Here is an 18,159-nt window from a genome sequence, read left to right as displayed (position 1 = left end):
TATGCATATGAAGTTACAACTAGCCAATCATTTCTATCCCCCAAACAGATGAGTTGAGTTGAGCGCAGCTCCGAGCAGCGCCATAGGACTGACACGACTAAGCAGGTGATTTAATTTCCTCCCACCTGAACCCAGCGCTCTGCTGTTGTCCCGAGGCTCCAGGGAATGGCTCCAGTTTTATTCTTAATTTAGGGCAACGATGAACTTTACATTCTTTACTCGTGAACAGATTCATAAAATCACACACCCATCCGTCTCTCCTCCTTGATCTTCCGCTGTGTTTGCTTTATTTTAGTTTGGGGCTTTAGTGTGTTTTTTTACTTTCCTTCTCCCCCCCCTTTTTGAATTTTTCGTGCAAAGAATACAATCTCATCTGCGCTGCTCTCTCTCTGGGAAAAACCCAGTGCTCAGATTGGCCATCGTCCGTCCTACAGATGATTTGAATTTACGGAGCTTTACTGCCTGCGAGAACAAGCAGAGAGAGAGAGACAGAGAGAGACAGAGAGAGAGAGAGAGAGAGAGAGAGAGAGAGAGAGAGAGAGGGAACGAGAGTGAGAGATAGAGCGCGCCGAGGATAGATGCAGGGAAAGAGAAGCAGAGTGGGGGTTGGGGGGGGGCTGGACCTGCCTGTATTTCCTGGGGATTAGGTCTCAGATGGGCGCCCTCAGAGGAGGTCCAGGTCCCTGCCTCCCTGGCTGGGAAAGTGACCCCCATCTGACTCCACCGTCTTCAGAGCTTCCGGCTACCCAGGTCCCAGGAGGGCCCTGGGGGCTGCGGGGGCACATATGTTCTGTGGCTGCACCTCTGCTAAATACGCCACCACCAATCCCACCAGCACCACCACCAGCACCTCCACCACCACCACTCCCACCACCATAGCACGTCCCACACCAGCAACACCACCACCACAACCACCACCACAACCACCAGCAACACCACCACCATGGGGATGCCCGCAAAGCTCAAACACCCTCAGTTAGTGGGACCATTGACTGGTGGGGGTGGGAGGAGCAGGAGGCCTCGTCTATTCTCTGCTTTAAGGTCATCTCATGGATTGAGGGCAATGGACATGGAAAGAATAGTGACAGCTCTGCCTTCAGCCACTACACAGAACTGGAGTCAGCGAATCGACCTGCTGTGATTGGGCCTGTTTCCATGTTTACATGACCGCATGACGACTACTGCACCAGACATGTGTAGGCCTACATGTGTCACTGGGTTCTTCCAAACGCACACACACACACACACACACACACACACACACACACACACACACATACACAAACACAGCCTGTGTGTGAAGAGATGCAAGATTGGTTGGTGTGATGCTGTGATTCCATGGTTGAAGACATTCCAGAGCCTGCGTTGATATTACATATATATATTTTCATATATACACGTATATATATATATATATAAATAATTTAGAAATATATTGATGACCTCAAATTAAACGCTTAGTAAACTAAACATGCAAATAAAACAAACCTAGAACACTGTATTCTGCTATATTTATGGGTCGTTATAAACCCAATCATACAATTTAGAAATAAATCGTCTTATTTTTTAATGGGTGAGAACTTCAAATCTGATGCAGATTCAAGCCCATTTCCTTTGAGGGAAATGCCCATATTGACGCTGTACTTAATGAGTCAGTGGTCTAGCCTCACAACCCTCCCTGACACTAGTCATTAAATCACGACCTAAGAATAAAACACAGATTAACCAATATACACAAATCTATAATGCCTTCATGTAATGTAAAATACATAGAGCCCAGGAAAAACTCCCAACAATTGGAGCTGAACTCAATGAACTAGTAATTAATTAAAACATGAATTAACATTTAAACATTAGATCCTTCATGGGATTCTATGTAAAGATTCAGGTTTGGCATATGCTCTGCGAGCCAGTATAGATTCACTGGACTACAGGTTTATAGGAAATGGGACAATTGGATTAAACATCAACAATTCTATTCAGAAGATAGTGTTGAAGAGATAAACAGTTACAAACATAGCATCACACATATACACACACGACACAAAATGGGACTTAAACGATGTTGCAGAGAGTTTAGTAGTGTTTATATTTGAATACATTTTTTTTTTACCTTTACAGACCCAACACAAACACTCGTTTTGAAAGGCATTTTTATTTCTGGACTTTATACAGACCTTGTGTATAATAGCTATGTATAGCAATTTATAGAAAGCAATTTACATTGATAAGAAAGTTATCGAAAAGTCCAAATGCAGCATAACTATATTTTCTATGGTGTGTATCCACATCGTGTTCCTAATTCAAGCCAACTCAAATCAACTCATATCTATGTGTGGACCCCCACGTCAGTTTTTGCCAGCACGGAAAAATGGCCCTGATGAAACTCCAATTCTTGAGTACAGCGCGCCATCTAGTGGCCGCTGGTGTAGCAGTCCCCATCCCGCCACAAAACAAATCGAAATGATACAAGTATATTTCTTTTGTTTTCATTGCAATCAAATGTCAATGACATACCATTTCCCATATCAAATTTCATATGCCTTCAAGAATGCCAAACAGATAATAGAAAATAAAGATTTGTCACTGTTCAGTTACTTTTAACTTCCACACATATTGGATATAAACATTGATGGGCACACACAACACAGACCATTAGTGCAATAAATCATTCAGATAATGTGTAGACGCTTACAAGGAATCAAATACCACAAAGAGGGTGACACGTGTTCCACCAGCAGCTAACTGAGAAAACTTAGAAGCACGCAATCAAGATGAAAACAACCGACCCCAGATATCAAATGTGTAGTGAGACCAACACATGCTCTAACCCATAAAGGCTATCCCAAAAACCCTTGCAAAGAAAATCCTCTTTCCATTTCTCTAATTAAATATCTTTCTCTTTTTCTCCTCTGTAGTCATAATAGTGCAGTAGATGCATTTATAAATCAAAGGTTAAACAAAATAAACCCAAAAATCAAACAAGGCAATGCAGATATGGGGGATAAAAAACATAAATAATTCAAGCACAAAACATGTTTTGATATTTAGTGGGGTTGGCGCGGAACAAAATGAACATAAAAGAACGTAAGGTGGGTTTAACTGGTTTCCAGCTTGGCCATTTCCTGCACGTAGATGCCTATGCTCTCTGAGTCAAACAGCACGAAGTACACCGTCTTGATGGTGGATGACATGGTGGCCACGAAGTAGGTGGAGATGGCCTTCAGGATGAGCTGAGCCGCCGTCTGCTTGGGAAAGCCGTTCCTGGTGAGGGGAAGCAATATGTGGTTATCCAGGGACACATTAAGTCTGCTCATCAATCAAGTCAACTGTCGATCCGTTTATGATTTGAAAACCTTTGGAATCGACCACTCTGCTGGTTCAGTATGCATGCTTCAAGGGTGTGTGAGTGTGTGTAACGTGTGTTTATGTGTATGTGGATGCGTGTGAGTGTGTGTGTATGCGTGTGAGTGTCCCAGCCAATACTGCTCTTGGTCCCTAGAACCCTCTCAGATGAGGATTTTAGATAAATCCATGTTGATATAGTAAAAATGTAATCACTAAACCGCAGGTAATGTCCAACACTGGTGTTCCGGGGTAAGAACCTGCAGGTTGTTGAAGTTATACAGCAAACCTTTGGTTAGCAACACCAGAGAAGGGATGGCACAAATATGGAAGGGAACTTGGATAGCACCCAGACCTGTGTGTGCCATCCAGTAATATCTTTAGACAACACAGTCAAAGCTGTGTCTGTTCACTAGTCCCAACCTCGTCTTCTGAGCCTATTAATACATCTCCGGTAAACACTGCAAAGAGAGAGAGACCACTGGAGTCCACCACCGAGATAACGCCTCATAGATACACATCAGGGTCACAACAAGGAGCGTGGAACACAGCCTCAAAGTAAACACTGAGTGTTCAACATGTTGCCTGTTGAAGAGCTTTACTTGACCTCACGCAGTTTTAAAAATAGATTTTATTGCAAAACAGCTGGTGGTCGACTAACAAAGTCTTACTTTTTTCAACTCACTCACTCAACTGAGTGAGCGTGTGAGTGAGTTAGTGAGTGTCCTCGGATGCAGTTTTAGAATCTAAAGCAGGACCAAAGATAATTCATGATTCATGATGCTGTAAAGTAACTCCAGCCCTCGTATGGATCAGAAAACGATCGATGCAGAGAAACCATGAGCAGCTGGGATATGTTTTGCACAGCTGAGGACTAAAACCGCCACCTCGGTCCCACACCAGAACCACAGACCTTGGATCAGCCTACAAACTAAGGTTGAGATAAAGGGTGAGTGAGTTGGTGGGTGTGGGACTGTCTGTCAGTGCGTCCTCACCTGCCACTGCCGATGGAGGGGAAGGCCACGGACTTGAGCTTCTTGTCGTCGGCCAGGGCCAGGCAGTTCTTCACCGTCTTCTCCAGTAGCTCCTCACACTTATCCGACCCCCAGCTCGGACTGTGGCAGTGGATCACGTACTTAGCAGGTAGCCCAAAGCCTCCACTCAGAGCCGCTGGAGACAGAGACAGGGGGGCCACCACCACACAGACAGACAGAGACACAGACAGAGACAAGTGGGCCACGCGACATAGACACAGAGACAGGGACAGAGACACCGAGTGACAGACAGACAGACAGAGCGAAAGGGACGGAGAGAGAGAGAGAGAGACATAGAGAGAAAGTTTACAACATTTTACCCGGTGTTTGAACATAGAAGGGCCTCGCAAGGGACAATAAAAACAGTCCAATCGGAGGAGACAGCAGAGGAGAGACGGAGTGGAGTTGAAGGCTGGTGCATGACACCAGCGGGGCGATAGAGAGTACAGCAGGGTTTCGATTCCACCATCAAACGCTCCACACGTAAGTCAGGGTAAGTCGGCCCCAGCCAGAGTGGCTGTTTATTAGCAGCCAGCTCGCGTGTGACTAGGATCAGACGGACTTGGGAGGACTGGGGAGGACTCAACACTAGCACGTTTCCAGATGGTTCCAAAGAGTCTGTCACTGAGTCTGTCACCGCCGTGTGATCCGAGTCAGTCTGGACAGACATTAGGCCACGGGCCATTCCTTCAAAGATGGCTGTCAGACGAGGGGAAGGCGCTTTAGGAATGACTACTTTAAATAAATATAGATATTCTTTGGGTGTGAATTGACTCAAACAACAGGGAAACGTTGCCTTCCAGCAACACAACTTGGCCTTAACCAAACACAATAAAAGTCTGTCCGTGTTTTCGCACGGCCCTTTCAACTGAATCAATCCACCGCACCTCAACCACCCCCCCCCCCCCGTTCATTACAAACCCCAGATGGTTGATTCCAAATACGAAAGCAACCAGCAGTCCAAATGACTTGGACCCTTTAATTCCTTGGAACCCAGGAAGCCCCCCCCCCCCCCCCCCCCTGCCCTTTACAGGACAGCCGGTCCGAGGCCCCGGGGTGACGGAGCAGCCAAGTCTGGCACGCATCTCGACACTCTCGGTAATCCCCCGTGAGACCCTCACAGAGCGCTGGATTAAGAAGCTGTGCAGATCTGGCCCAGCCAGTGGGTGTAATAGGCGATTAAAACGAGGCTGAGCGATGGATGGATGACGCCTGATCATAAAAGCAGAGTTGCGTGGAGCCATGAATGAGCGAGTGAAATGACCAGATAAGTCAGGAACGAAAGGATCAGAAACGTCTGAGTGTTAGTGAGTGAGTCCAATATATATCAGATATCTGTCAGAGGCCAAAATCGTTGGAGGAACTTGATCAATGTTCCAGAATGCGGCTGTCAAACACTCAAACGTGTTTGAGTTTATAAGCAAATACATCCAAACTTCTCACTTTAAAAAAACCTACCAGGAACTTTCTTTCAAAGGGTGCCATGTGATTGAAAGCTGATGGTATATATTTGCTCTTGCCAGCACCATTAGGCTAACTTCACCATGGAAGCCATTCATATAGCGTTGAGCCACTACAGTTTTAGCCACCTTTTGATAAATATATCTTGTCCGAGCAGTTTAGCTCAAATCTGGGCGGAGCCGTGTTTCACTTTTTTGACCAATCCGGGTGTCTGTCAGTGCATATTAAACAAACCCGGCCTGCAGAACTAAATCGTAGTTTACAACACTGTTGAGCCTGACACAGTAGAAAAACTCCTAAAAAAATCCCATTCTGAAATCTTCTTTCAATCAAGCGAATGAGTATTATTCTGAAGAACAGAGCCGTCCTGGTCTCAGGCTCTGGGACGTCTCCCACATGAAGTTCTGCTAGAACAATGTAGGACTAGTGGATCCCAGATGGCTGATCCACTGAAATGTAAATATTCCACTGAGTGTACTTACCTCCAGCCACCTCTAGAGGGCCGTGCTTCTTCTTCAGCTCCAGGACCGCTTCAGCAAACTCCTTCCCACCCTTCTTCTCCAGAGCGTTACCTGAGGAGGGGGGGGGGGAGAGAGAGAGAGAGCCCCGGGGCCATTACACTACCATCCACCTCTTTAGTTCAGCACAGATACAGCAGAAATATAGACCAATCGATACAGACAAACAAGGACCGACAGCATCGTACAGGCAGAGCGGAGAGCACAACCGGCAGACAAAAGAAAGGAGATGTGGTTTGAAATGGAATGTGTGCAAAGCGGTTTCACAGCGCGGTCGACTAGCATAAACAAGACGGACACGAGGATCTCAAAAGAAAGCTTAGATCTTTCTTATACGTTGATAGATATTTAGACACGCTTTTGTTCAGTTTGGTTTCTTTGAAGTATTTTTTAAACTTGTTCTCATATATATAATTTAAATCTGCCGTGGGTAACATTTTCACTGGTGTCATCACCGTTGTTCATGTTGCCCACAGGAAGGGGTCCTCAAGGGCAGAGTTTGCGTGACGTTGGGTCAATAAGGTTGCAATAATACAGAATAAAACACATTCACCCATGACTCAAATACATTTTCAAGAAAAGTGATGTTGTATCAAGTGGTAACCTGCCAAATCACACCCGGTTATCGGTTGCAAAGTATTGCATGTTTTTGGCAAAGGGAAAATGGCATATGACCGATCCCACTACTAGAAAGCAATAAATTATAAAAAAATAAATAATAATCGATAGAAAGATTGCCACCGCCTCACAGAGCCCAACGCAGCCAAGCTGGGGGGCTTGATGCCCAAAGCAAACCCCTTTTGATTACGGAGGCAGGAAAGAGATCAAATTAATGTTCAAATCAATTCTAATAAACAAACCACTGATATTTGAAGGAAGGGTGTTTGGGAAAACAAATTAACTATGGAGATTGGTTAGCATAAGGAAGCACATTGTTCAAGAGTACTTATTTGATAAATATTCAAGCACATATTTGAAGAAACATTTTAGATACTGTTGGCATGCGAGTACCTCAGAAGTTTGAGGGAAAAGGTTCTTAATAAATAATTAATAATATTTAATAAGTAAGATTACGTTTTTGTTTCATACACTTCGACGGATATTTAAAAAAAAAAGGTAAGTTAGCAAGTAGTTGAGCTCAACCTGCCGACAGTGAAGCAGTGTGAAGCATTGTGTTGGACAGCGGCAGCGAGACAGAGACAGAGGGCAGCCTGAGTGCCAGCACTTTGATTAGGTTCCACCCAGTGGGCGGAGCTAAAGCGCTGACAGCCAGCCTATGAGGGGGGAGGATGGAGGGCGGACGGATAGCGAGGCCGGACTCCTCTAGTCTGGGGTGGCGCGGCGGGGGGGGACGTCTTTACCTACTTCACCACCTGTATAGAAGGACGAGCTGGTGGGGTGAACGACCGCCTCGCTCTCAACGTTGGAAAGATCGGCGCGGACAACTTGTAACTATGGACAATGATGACAACAACAACAATGACAACAGGCAAACAACATGATGGTAAAACATAGTGAGGTGGTGGGGGGGTCCATGTGGGGAGGGGACACACACACGAACGAAAGAAAGAAAGAAAGAAAGAAAGAAAGAAAGAAAGAAAGAAAGAAAGAAAGAAAGAAAGAAAGAAAGAAAGAAAGAAAGAAAGAAAGAAAGAAAGAAAGAAAGAAAGAAAGAAAGAAAGCTCCTTATTGGCTGTAGCACACAGGAAGTAACACGTTTTACTAGGAAATGGGGGAGGTTCAATATGTCATCGCCTGATCAGGAAGCAGGATTCTGAGCAGTTTTCCAGATCCATGAAGACATTAAAAAATGAGTATGAAAAAAATTAAATACACACATTCAATATATATATATATATGGAGAAGTATAACGCTGCTTTCTGATTAAGCCACTAAGTGATCGTATTCCAAGCCAGTGATGTCACAGGGGGAAAACAGAGCAGAGGGTTGCTTCACTTTAAAATCAATGGCCTTACGGCAACGGGCAGACTTAAGTGACCACTGCCTATCCTCTATTGGTAATGTGAGGCAACCAACCGTATGAAATCCACCTGAAATCAAACCTTCTGATAGACGGAGCGAGCAGGAGGACATGATCTTAAGGAGGAGGCTGATTAATTGATTAACGGTCAGAGAGCAGAATGATCACATGCGTTAAGAGCAGGTATTAACGGGTAAGACACACTTGTTCTACAGTACGATCGTGTTTCTAGAATCGAGGCTTGTTCATCGTGTTATCCTTTAGACATGCCTCCACCTGTATCTTCTTCAAATGGGCTTTCTTAAACAGATACTAACTAACTAACCAACTTCAGTCCGGTATAGTCCGTATCGACCCCAAGGAATGGTGCACTCCAGGTCTGCAGAGCCATCACACAGCGACACTGGGTTCCGATTGGCTGTTAAATCAGACCACATCCGTTTTGCATACACGTAATATGTACCTCTTTACTGTTGTATTGGTGACCTGATCTCCCTTCCTGCATTGATCGGTGGAGGTACAGTTTATCTAAGAGGGGACACTGTTCAAAGCAGATCTGACCTTTCCTCCAAACCCGCTCCGTCACACAGACAGAAACAGAAAAGGGAGAGAGGAAGCAGAAGGCAGCGGGGGGGGGGGGGGGGGGGGGGGGGGGGCTGGCTCACCTAGGTCATCCTTAAGCTCAAGGTCAGCGTTGGTGGGGTTGATGACCCCTTCCACGTCAAAGCCAGCCAAGTTGCTGACCTCACTGTGGATGAGGTTGAGCTGGGGGGCCGGGGAAGGGGGGGGGGGGGGGGGCATGCCAGAGTGGGGAGGAGCAACCAAAGTCAAATGGGACACGTGGGAAGGAAGCAAGGAAGGAAAGGAGGAAGGAAGCAAAGCCATTACAGAGAAAACAATAACGCATTTAAAAGGATACCTTGAATTTGAGTTGGAGGTTCATGTGAGAATCCGAACCGCTTGTCCGAATAGTTTGTTATGAGAAGCTCATCAATTGGTCTCAATTGGCATTTGTGGGCTTATTCTAAAAGATTTATTTGAACTTTAAAAAAATATTTGTGTAGTACCAACCTGCTGAATTAAAACTTAATTGAATTATCTGAATATGAATAAATGACCCTTAATAAGTACGTATACAAACATACTTACTTGTCACTAGTGCGTGTGTGCATATGCGTGTGTATGCGCATTAGGCCCAAATCAACATGTCTGTGAGAGCAGCTGGTTCAAAGTTTGTATTTTAGAATCATTCCATTCAGAAAGTCAAGGTATCCTTCGATATGGTTACAGCTTTAGTATGAATTCATTGCAACTTTTTTTAAAAGCATACCAGTAATATAAGAAACACTTATTTTTTCATATTTTCAAAGGTGCAATTGATGTAAATGAAAATGATGTTATCAATGTCCCACGCTAAACCTTTTATGGCGACACCATGTCCAATTTTACAGATAGTACATATTCTCATCCATTGAGACGTGGATGTGTGGATTGACATCCACACGTCCAACTGAAGAGTTACAAAGGCTCTAGGGCTGACCACAAGATTCTAGGGCCAGTCACGGAGCTCCTGGCCAACTGAAGCTTTGTGTTGGTTGCACATTCCTTAGAATAAATAAGCACCTTCTTTCAACTTTACTTATTTTTAGGCTTCATCGCTGGGGTTAGTTCTGGGAAGAAGCAGTTCCCCCGAGTCAATAATGATGATAATGGCGCATAGTGCTGCTTTAGAGGTGTATGAAGAGAATCAGATCTCAATAACATTTAGGTTCTGCACCAATCACAGAGAGACGATAGTTCTCACTGATGAAACATAACCGGACCCTTATGTTAATCCTGAGGAGGAATGGATATTGGATAGCCTTTGTCCAAATGGCCAACTATTGCATGGCCCAATATTAGGGCTGTAACGATACACAAATTCACGATTCGGTTTGTATCTCACGATTTTTGACCCACGGTTCGATACATCCCACGATTCTTTTAAATTTAAAAAGCATTTTATTTAAACAACACTTAAATACCAATTATCTTAATGTAATATTTAATAACAAATAATTTGGAACACTGAACAGATTTGAACCGAAAGAATACTATTAAAGTATAGCTAAATTAATAAAGAAATAACCAAAGATTGCAGTTGGAGGATGCTTTTTGCTGGTAGGCATAATAGGGCCCCTTTAACTGTTTGGTTGGTTTATTCAAATATCCTTATTAGCGCTTCTTATTAGGCTATGTAGCTTAAATAATGACATAATCAGGCCGTATAGAATGCAACATGTTTAATAGCCTAACTTTCAATAGATGAGGAAAAACATGAACGTCGCAATAACGAGGCATAGTGTTACGAGTAGCATATGTGTGTGCGGGAGAATGGCAGTGTGCGTATTCGTGTGTGAGTGACGTCAGCGAGTGAGTGGACGAGCGAGGAGAGCGAGCGGTAGCGCGTGTGTCTAGTGAAGAAGCGAACGAGTCCGGTAGAATAAAGTACCCATCCTGTCAATAATCGGTGGCCGCTTCATTCCGACCTATAAGCAGACAAACTGCCAGTCAAATCACACAAAACAATAGAGACAGGATCACACAGGCAATTTTTTTCGCGCTTGGCCCACTCTGGATAAATGTCGTTCATATCGCATATGAGGACTTCGACGGCTGTGGAGAAATGCAATCCTCCGTAGCCACGGATAGCTGTGATCACAGAGAGGGCGTCTCGTCACATATTTACGGCATCGATAGGAGGGGGCGCTGTCAGCAGACTATTATTTAGACAAATTATTAGCAAATTTCAATCTGACAATTTGACCGAAGAGTTAGAAAGGGCATATCGCGCTTCTGCCTATACTCACACCACGAGACAGGTTCGTGGCTTTGAGTATCGCGATTTTCGGTTTGATACGCGTATCGTTACAGCCCTACCCAATACAGGATATTATAGCATACACTGATCTATTATCTACCCAAGATGATGACTGCAATCCGCCATTTGAATGACTTGGATTTATAACCATCTTCTGTTTTTATTAAAGGGAGTAAATCCCATGGTATATTAATTATTTCGGATCCCTGGCCTTTGTGTCTCACAAAGTTAACGGTATAACAAATTCCTTTTTCGTCACACCTAACTTCCTGTGACACTCAGAAACACTTCTATAGAAACACTAGTTTCATGCTTTAGTCATAAAACGCACAGTGCCCTCCATATACCAGCTTATCTGCTCCACTATAAAGAGCGATCACAGGTATGAGTCCTGTGTGTCTAGCGGTGTGTAGCTTCCAAGCACTAAATCCTCCCCTAAACATTAGCCTCACTAAAACCCAATTAAACCAGATACGCCTCACGTTTCAAAATGTTGCCAAAGAACATTAAAAGTTTACCCAGCTGGCTTACAGTTAAGAGCAGTGGAAATAAAACCTCCAGTGTGGTTGTAATGCACAGAGAGTACAAGACAAGTACATAAATATTCAAACAGATTTCTGATGTGGAAATTGGTGGAAGCTTTCACAGAAGTTTTGATAGTCGGTATGGATTGGGACAGCCCTAGATGGTTAATAAAATAAATTTCACAAAATTAAGTGGTTGTAACCATTATTAGTTTGCCCTTTAGTTTGAGTTCCGTTTCGAAACTCAAGAGTTGACAGAAGCAATGTACTAGGATATAGCTGGAATCAGGAAACCACAGGAATTTACTCTTATAAAAGCCTTCTTTAGATTTTAAGAGAGACATTCGTGATTAATAACAGAAGAAAATACCGAAAGCAGCACAATGGGTTGACAGCACTGCCAAAGCAATGCAGGGAAAGCAACACAAGTGCGACACAAAATGATGCTGTGCCAACACTTGTTTGGTTATAGCTTAACTTTCGAATTTCAACTCATCCCTGAATTAAAAATAAGGTGCATTTTGCCCTTGCAAGAGAAGAAACGTATTTTGTGACACAACTCTGAAGCTGTAGTCCATCTATCCTAATAGCTAGTCTTTCCTTTCCCTGCAGCAGTATGCATGGACATACAGTAAATATAAAGATGTTGCAGACATTTAGCCCCATCTGCTGAGCTACATGCACGTCTCCACATTGTGGAGAGGCCGATAGCGTTCTGTGAACGACTACCATTTAACGGGATAGCTGAGGGTTTCCTGGATAAGAAGTAGTACAACGTTTACCTTTCTCACCCGAATTCAATGAGCCGTTAAAACATACATTTTCAATCACATATTATAGATATTTTACATCAAATCAAATGGTGTATTATTATTTATTGGTTCTCAACATAGATCAAGATCCCTTGAATAAAGATGAACAACTCATTGACACCAACATTTGATCTTAAAGTAAGTGAGGTAAGCAAGCTACCTATGGCGGTGCCGCTGGCATACGGCCCCCCCATGTCTAAGATGGCAAGCGGCAGGGAGCACCTACCTTCTGGCCCAGGAAGAGGCTCTTGGTGGAGAGAACGGTGAAGCTGTCCGAAGGGGACCCCTCCGTGGTGCTGTCTGCTGACACTGCCTTGCTCACCTCCTCCGGCTTCTGAACAACACAACAACGCGGAGTGGCGATGGACCACTTCTCTAGTATTCATGAATGAACTAGTATCCCTTCACCCCCTCCAAGGTGCCTCACCCTGACTTACTTTAATTCTTCCGCCCGTCTTTTTCGCGCTGGATTTCTTAGCCATGGGTCTCTTGGTTGGCTTGGGTTTCTTCTCTGGGGCGGGGGAGACGGGGGTCTCCAGTTTGCCCTTGGCTCCTCTCTTCTTGGCCAGCAGTTCTGGGTGGATGTTGGGCAGGACTCCGCCCGCTGCGATGGTCACACCCTTCAGCAGCTGGGAGACAAACAGACAGTTCTGGTTCGACAGGGGATTTTTTTTGTCTATCCCCGTAGGTGGTTTGCATGTGTATTCAGCCGGCCGACTACTGCCAATACACCTTGATTTTAAAATGGTGTGCTTGTGACTTCAAAAAAGTTTAAAAAGTATGCTTCAAATATGTTTTTGCCAGGTACTTGCTTGTTATCTAATAGGTCTCAGCTTAGTCGGCTGCATTGTACTCATCCCCATATGGGACTGAACTCTCGTAAGTAACATCAGACTCATTAATGGCGTCCCATGAAAACACTTCCAGGAAACGGAGAACGGGATTTGAACCTACTTTAAAATTGTATTTTAGATTTCACAGTTCAGCTCTGATAAACCCACAACGCCCGCGGTCAAGAAAGGAAACGCATGCAGATCCTTAGCACATCTTCAAAAGCCTTTTGCGACACCAGAGTAAGTCATTATCCTGTTTTTCAATAGGATGAGTTTTGTGTGACACACACACACACACACCTTCCATTCTGTGTGCAGTCAAGACAGTAAATCCACGGCCGCCGTGGGACATTAAAGGGGGTCACCTGGTTGAGCTCCTCGTCGTTGGCGATGGCTAGCAGGATGTGTCGTGGAGTGACGCGGCCCTTCTTGTTGTCCCTGGCTGCATTTCCCGCCAACTCCAGGATCTCAGCTGAACCAAACCATAGAAAAACAAACTGTACAGCGCTACAAAATTGACTAAATAGCTAAATATATGTGTTCAAAATGGACCCTTTAAGCTGCCGTCATTCGGCACTACAAAGACATCAGGCTGTGAGCCAAATTCAATGGTTGTTATTGACGGACATGTTCCATCTGTGTTGGCCAACTGTCTTTAGTTAGGAGTTCTGGGTTTGTCGGTTTGTACAAGGACACTGCAAGTCAACTGGGTGGACCTTCCCACTTGTTAAGGAATTATTAAAAGGTGTGTTTTCAAATGGTTTGGAATGGCTAACCACCTGAGATAACACCACCTGGTGAAATAGGGGTCCTTTGAGTGCTGCCACCTTATGGCGATTTTCCACCGGAGGGTGCGGTTCGGTTCGCCTCAGTCCGGTAGGTAGGTGGCAATTTAGCCCAGCTCAGTTCCGAGGTCGCGTTTCCACCGCCGACAGTACCCAGTGTTTCCCCTAGAATTTTTTTTTAGGCCCGGTGGTAAGAGCTGATAGTGTGATTTGTTATACATTTTTCACGGGATGCTAGAGTATTTGTTGGTTATTTCCATATAAAACACTTGCTTAGCCATCACAAGTTGATAATGATTCAATAAACACGTTATTAACAATAAACTAATTTTATTTACAATACACTAATTGATGGGGCATCATCTGCGCACGCGCGACACCGCAGTTTTTTTTTTTTTTTTTTGGGCCGGTTGTTGGCCTGGCGGGGGCGCTCGTTGGCCTGGCGGCCCGCCAGGCCTGAACAATGGTAGGGGAAACACTGGTACCCTCATGGTAGGCTGGATGTCGATCGCCGCTTTTTCATCATGACATCATAGCAGCGCGACAGTGTAGCCTGCTCAATAAAAACAATGGAAAAGAGGCACGCGACACATTCAACAAAGAGCTACCATGGAAGTCGTTTCGGAACGTCTCCACCTCCTTGTTCGCCCAAGCTAAAGTTTTGCGCGACATGTCCATTGTCCAGAATAATACCACGCGGTACTGTTTGTTTGTTTTTATCCCCATGTCGCCCGGAAGTGACGTTTCTGTCGACCAATCAACGGAGGGCGCGTGTAGCTCGAACTTGCCGGCACCCTTTCAGGCGTCTCAGCACCCCAACGGAAGAGTACTGGAGACGAGTGCAAAACGAGTACGGCTCAGGGCCACTTTTGACGGTGGAAACGCAAACCGTGCCGCACCTTTTGCGAACCGAACCGAACCGCACCCTCCGGTGGAAATTGCCATTGTATGGTCCTTCCTGTTGTGCAATAAGACACGTCAAATCTTTTGTATTTCTACAGTGGCAAATTTACAGGTTGTTGATTTGAAACCTTTTGACACTTAACATTGGTGTCCGGACAGGATGTTTCAGCTCGTCCTTCCAGCGAGAAAAGTTGACTAGTGCTGACAGTTTGAGTTTGCTGTTGGCCAATGGAAAGCTTACAAATCTCTCCCTCCTGCTACACGATTGCTCTAACCAAAGTGTAACGTTGGCCCAGATTCTGGCTTAAACTCCGATTCATGAGGCTGTAGCCAGCACTGCGATCTGAAGACTAGACCGGACCCGGGCATCTCACCGGTGAGGTACTCCAGCACGGCGGCCATGTAGACGGGCGCCCCCACACCGATGCGGTACTTGGGAAGGCCCCTCTTGATGTAGCGCAGCATGCGACCCACAGGGAAGATGACCCCCGCCTTGCTGGACCGGGACGTCTTGGTCGCCTTCTTCTTTCCCCCTCGGCTCGACATGGTGCTCCCTGCAGCGCTCAGCTCTGGAACTCAGGATTCTGCTGCTGGCACTGGAGAGTACAACCAGAGATACCCACTGAGCCAATGACTCTTCTTCTGAGTCTCAATTGCTAGGCCTGCTTAGGGTCCTCCTTGACACACACGTACAAGCGCGCGCACACACACACACACACACACACACACACACACACACACACACACACACACACACACACACACACACACACACACACACACACACACACACACACACACACACCTTTTAAATGATACACACACACCTTTTAAATGATACAGAGTTCAGCACGTTTTAATACTAGTAATTAGAAATGGATTTCTGAGCCAAATCCATGACATTTTCATTAATTTCAATCATTAGGCCTACTATTTAATTCGCCCTTTATTATCATGTAAAACTAACGGAGATATAAGTTGGTCTTCGTATTCCCGTGCAAAGTTCAATAAGACATATGGTATTGTTAATCGATTGAGCTCATCGATTAACCAAGCTCCACCGCCTCGTATTAATGTCAAACAAATCACCATTAACGTTTTTGGTCTTGGTGCTTTTTTTTTTTCTTCCGGGAAAACACACGACCTATATACCAATGTTTACTGGCTTGATGCTAATCGAGAACATCCTTGTTGTTTTCTGCAACATCTGTTGTCCAGGTGGCCGAAAGGGTTAAATCAAACAGCGGCATTTATTTAGCAGCGAGACGTTGACAGTCCCACTGTTTCCGCATGTGAACCCGCTACCAGGTGACATGCGAACCAACCAGCGCAATAGTTGCAGATGTTTGTTAATTCAGCTTGAAATTAAAAGCGGAATGCGCATTAAACGAAAGAACGGCCTAAAAAGCCCAGCTGATCTCCGAGTAAAACCCAACAACAGCCGCGCCTGACAGCTCCCCGACCGATAGTGCCGACTAGTGCTGAGCGCTGTGGTGGGCAGCACTGGTCGGCATACTGGCCTCCATTGGAGAGAAACGCAACATGGCAGTATATGGGAAGAGTTCCGGGCGCAGGCGGTGCATTCAGCGCTCACGGCGCATCGGTGGACGAACACACGGGATGTTATGAAGACCCACATAAATACTTACAGAAGAGGCCCCGGCAGAAGGTCTATGTTCGGTGACAACAAGCCCGGGCAGCGTCCTCTCGACTCCCACAATCCTCAGCGCGCTCATGAAGGTCTAGAGCGGGAGAGCGCCGCTGTGGCCATGCGTGCGATGGCGCGCTTTACTGGAAGAGGTTCACACCACAGACTGTAGGAAGCACTGACTACATATCCGCCTGCTCTCATGTCTACGTAATAAACGCGGCGCCAAGCGAACGTTTATCGACACGCAGTTGCATTATGTTGCTTGATCACATGACGTTTTATTTATTAACTTCAGTGCTTTATTGCATAATGTTTTAATAGCAGGAACCATTGCGCTGATTGAATAAGATAAGTGACATAAGGAGTTTTTTTTAGCAATCCTGTGGTGTTCTAGTTTAGGTCAATAATGTTTAATCAGCAAATTAGCAAATCTCACTCAAAGCTGTACGTTCTGAATTTGCAACCACAGTGGCATTTCCTGATACCGACCCATCTTATCTTACTGCGCCATACACGAATTGAAAATAATTGTAATAAAAGGCCAACGGGACATTGAGCTACGCGCACACGCACGCAAAGTGTTTCTTATATTGCTATTCAAAATCCAATCAAGTCCCCCCAGGGCCGGCGCTGGCCGTTTCGGTGCCCTATAGGCGACTCGACATTAAATTGTGCCCTGGACAGGACTTCCGAGCGGGGGGACGCCGAGCGCCGAGTGATAGGTTATACAATTAAGAAAAAACAACGGTGGGCCTCTTCATAAGTAATTTATATATTTTTGTAATTCAATAATGTAATTTAAAATATATATTTATTTTTTAGGAACCTTAATTTTTGGTGCTCCCCCCAGGTAATTGGTGCCCTACGTACTCTGCGTATAGGGAGCGTCGGGCCTGAGTCGCCGTCCCAAATGGGAAAGTGCTGTCAACCCCATGATAACAACAATTGTGCAATACCAATATGTGCCACCGGAGGGCAAACATCATCTGTACAAATATAACCATTACTGTGTGTTTAATCAGTAATCTCAGTAACCATTGTCTTTAAGTCAAGTTTGCACAGATAAGATCCAGGCCCTAGGGCCTAGAGCAATGGTCAAAATATGCTATCTGTACACAGGTGACAGATTTTATTTTTTGCGCAAATGAACACTATGAAAATAGACCCTTGAGAAAAAACTCCCCAAAATAAAATTAATTCAAGATAAATACCTGTATTCAACCAACACATATTTCCTTGAAAACCAATATATAGACAATGCTAGTGTTTCGGTGAAGACGCTTCGTTCAGCAGCCTGGCTGAGACCACCTGCAGGACCACGTGATCCAGGACGCTCTGATCAGTGGTTCAGCCAAACCAACTCATAACATCTGAGGGAAACATTACAACGGGATTAACGATGGAATGAACAATGCGAATCCATTGTCGAAAATGATCACATTACCACCATTA

The 18,159-nt window shown here is 44.9% G+C and overlaps 1 protein-coding gene across 6 annotated transcripts; it reads right to left on the bottom strand.

The window, feature by feature from the left end:
• Nucleotides 1-2,136: 2,136 nt before the first annotated feature.
• On the bottom strand, nucleotides 2,137-16,875 carry LOC132460865 (core histone macro-H2A.1). Of its 6 annotated transcripts, none has more exons than XM_060055808.1 (9): nucleotides 16,706-16,875; nucleotides 15,431-15,718; nucleotides 13,734-13,840; nucleotides 12,973-13,164; nucleotides 12,762-12,869; nucleotides 9,005-9,104; nucleotides 6,323-6,412; nucleotides 4,341-4,515; nucleotides 2,137-3,264 (listed from the first exon to the last, which is right to left on the bottom strand). In XM_060055808.1, the coding sequence occupies exons 2-9, from the start codon at nucleotides 15,600-15,602 to the stop codon at nucleotides 3,099-3,101; spliced, it is 1,110 nt and encodes a 369-aa protein (XP_059911791.1). In that variant the 5' UTR covers nucleotides 15,603-15,718; nucleotides 16,706-16,875; the 3' UTR covers nucleotides 2,137-3,098. The 6 variants fall into 6 exon arrangements, with proteins under 6 accessions (XP_059911791.1, XP_059911793.1, XP_059911790.1 ...); XM_060055810.1 differs by having other exon boundaries at nucleotides 15,431-15,646; XM_060055807.1 differs by having other exon boundaries at nucleotides 15,431-15,652; nucleotides 16,706-16,874.
• Between the last annotated feature and the right edge of the window lie 1,284 nt (nucleotides 16,876-18,159).

The sequence above is a fragment of the Gadus macrocephalus genome, chromosome 7, assembly GCF_031168955.1.
Source record: "Gadus macrocephalus chromosome 7, ASM3116895v1".
NCBI classification, from domain to species: domain Eukaryota; kingdom Metazoa; phylum Chordata; class Actinopteri; order Gadiformes; family Gadidae; genus Gadus; species Gadus macrocephalus.
The sequence above is the reverse complement of the archived record's forward strand: the minus strand, read 5'-3'. Positions and strand labels throughout refer to the sequence as shown.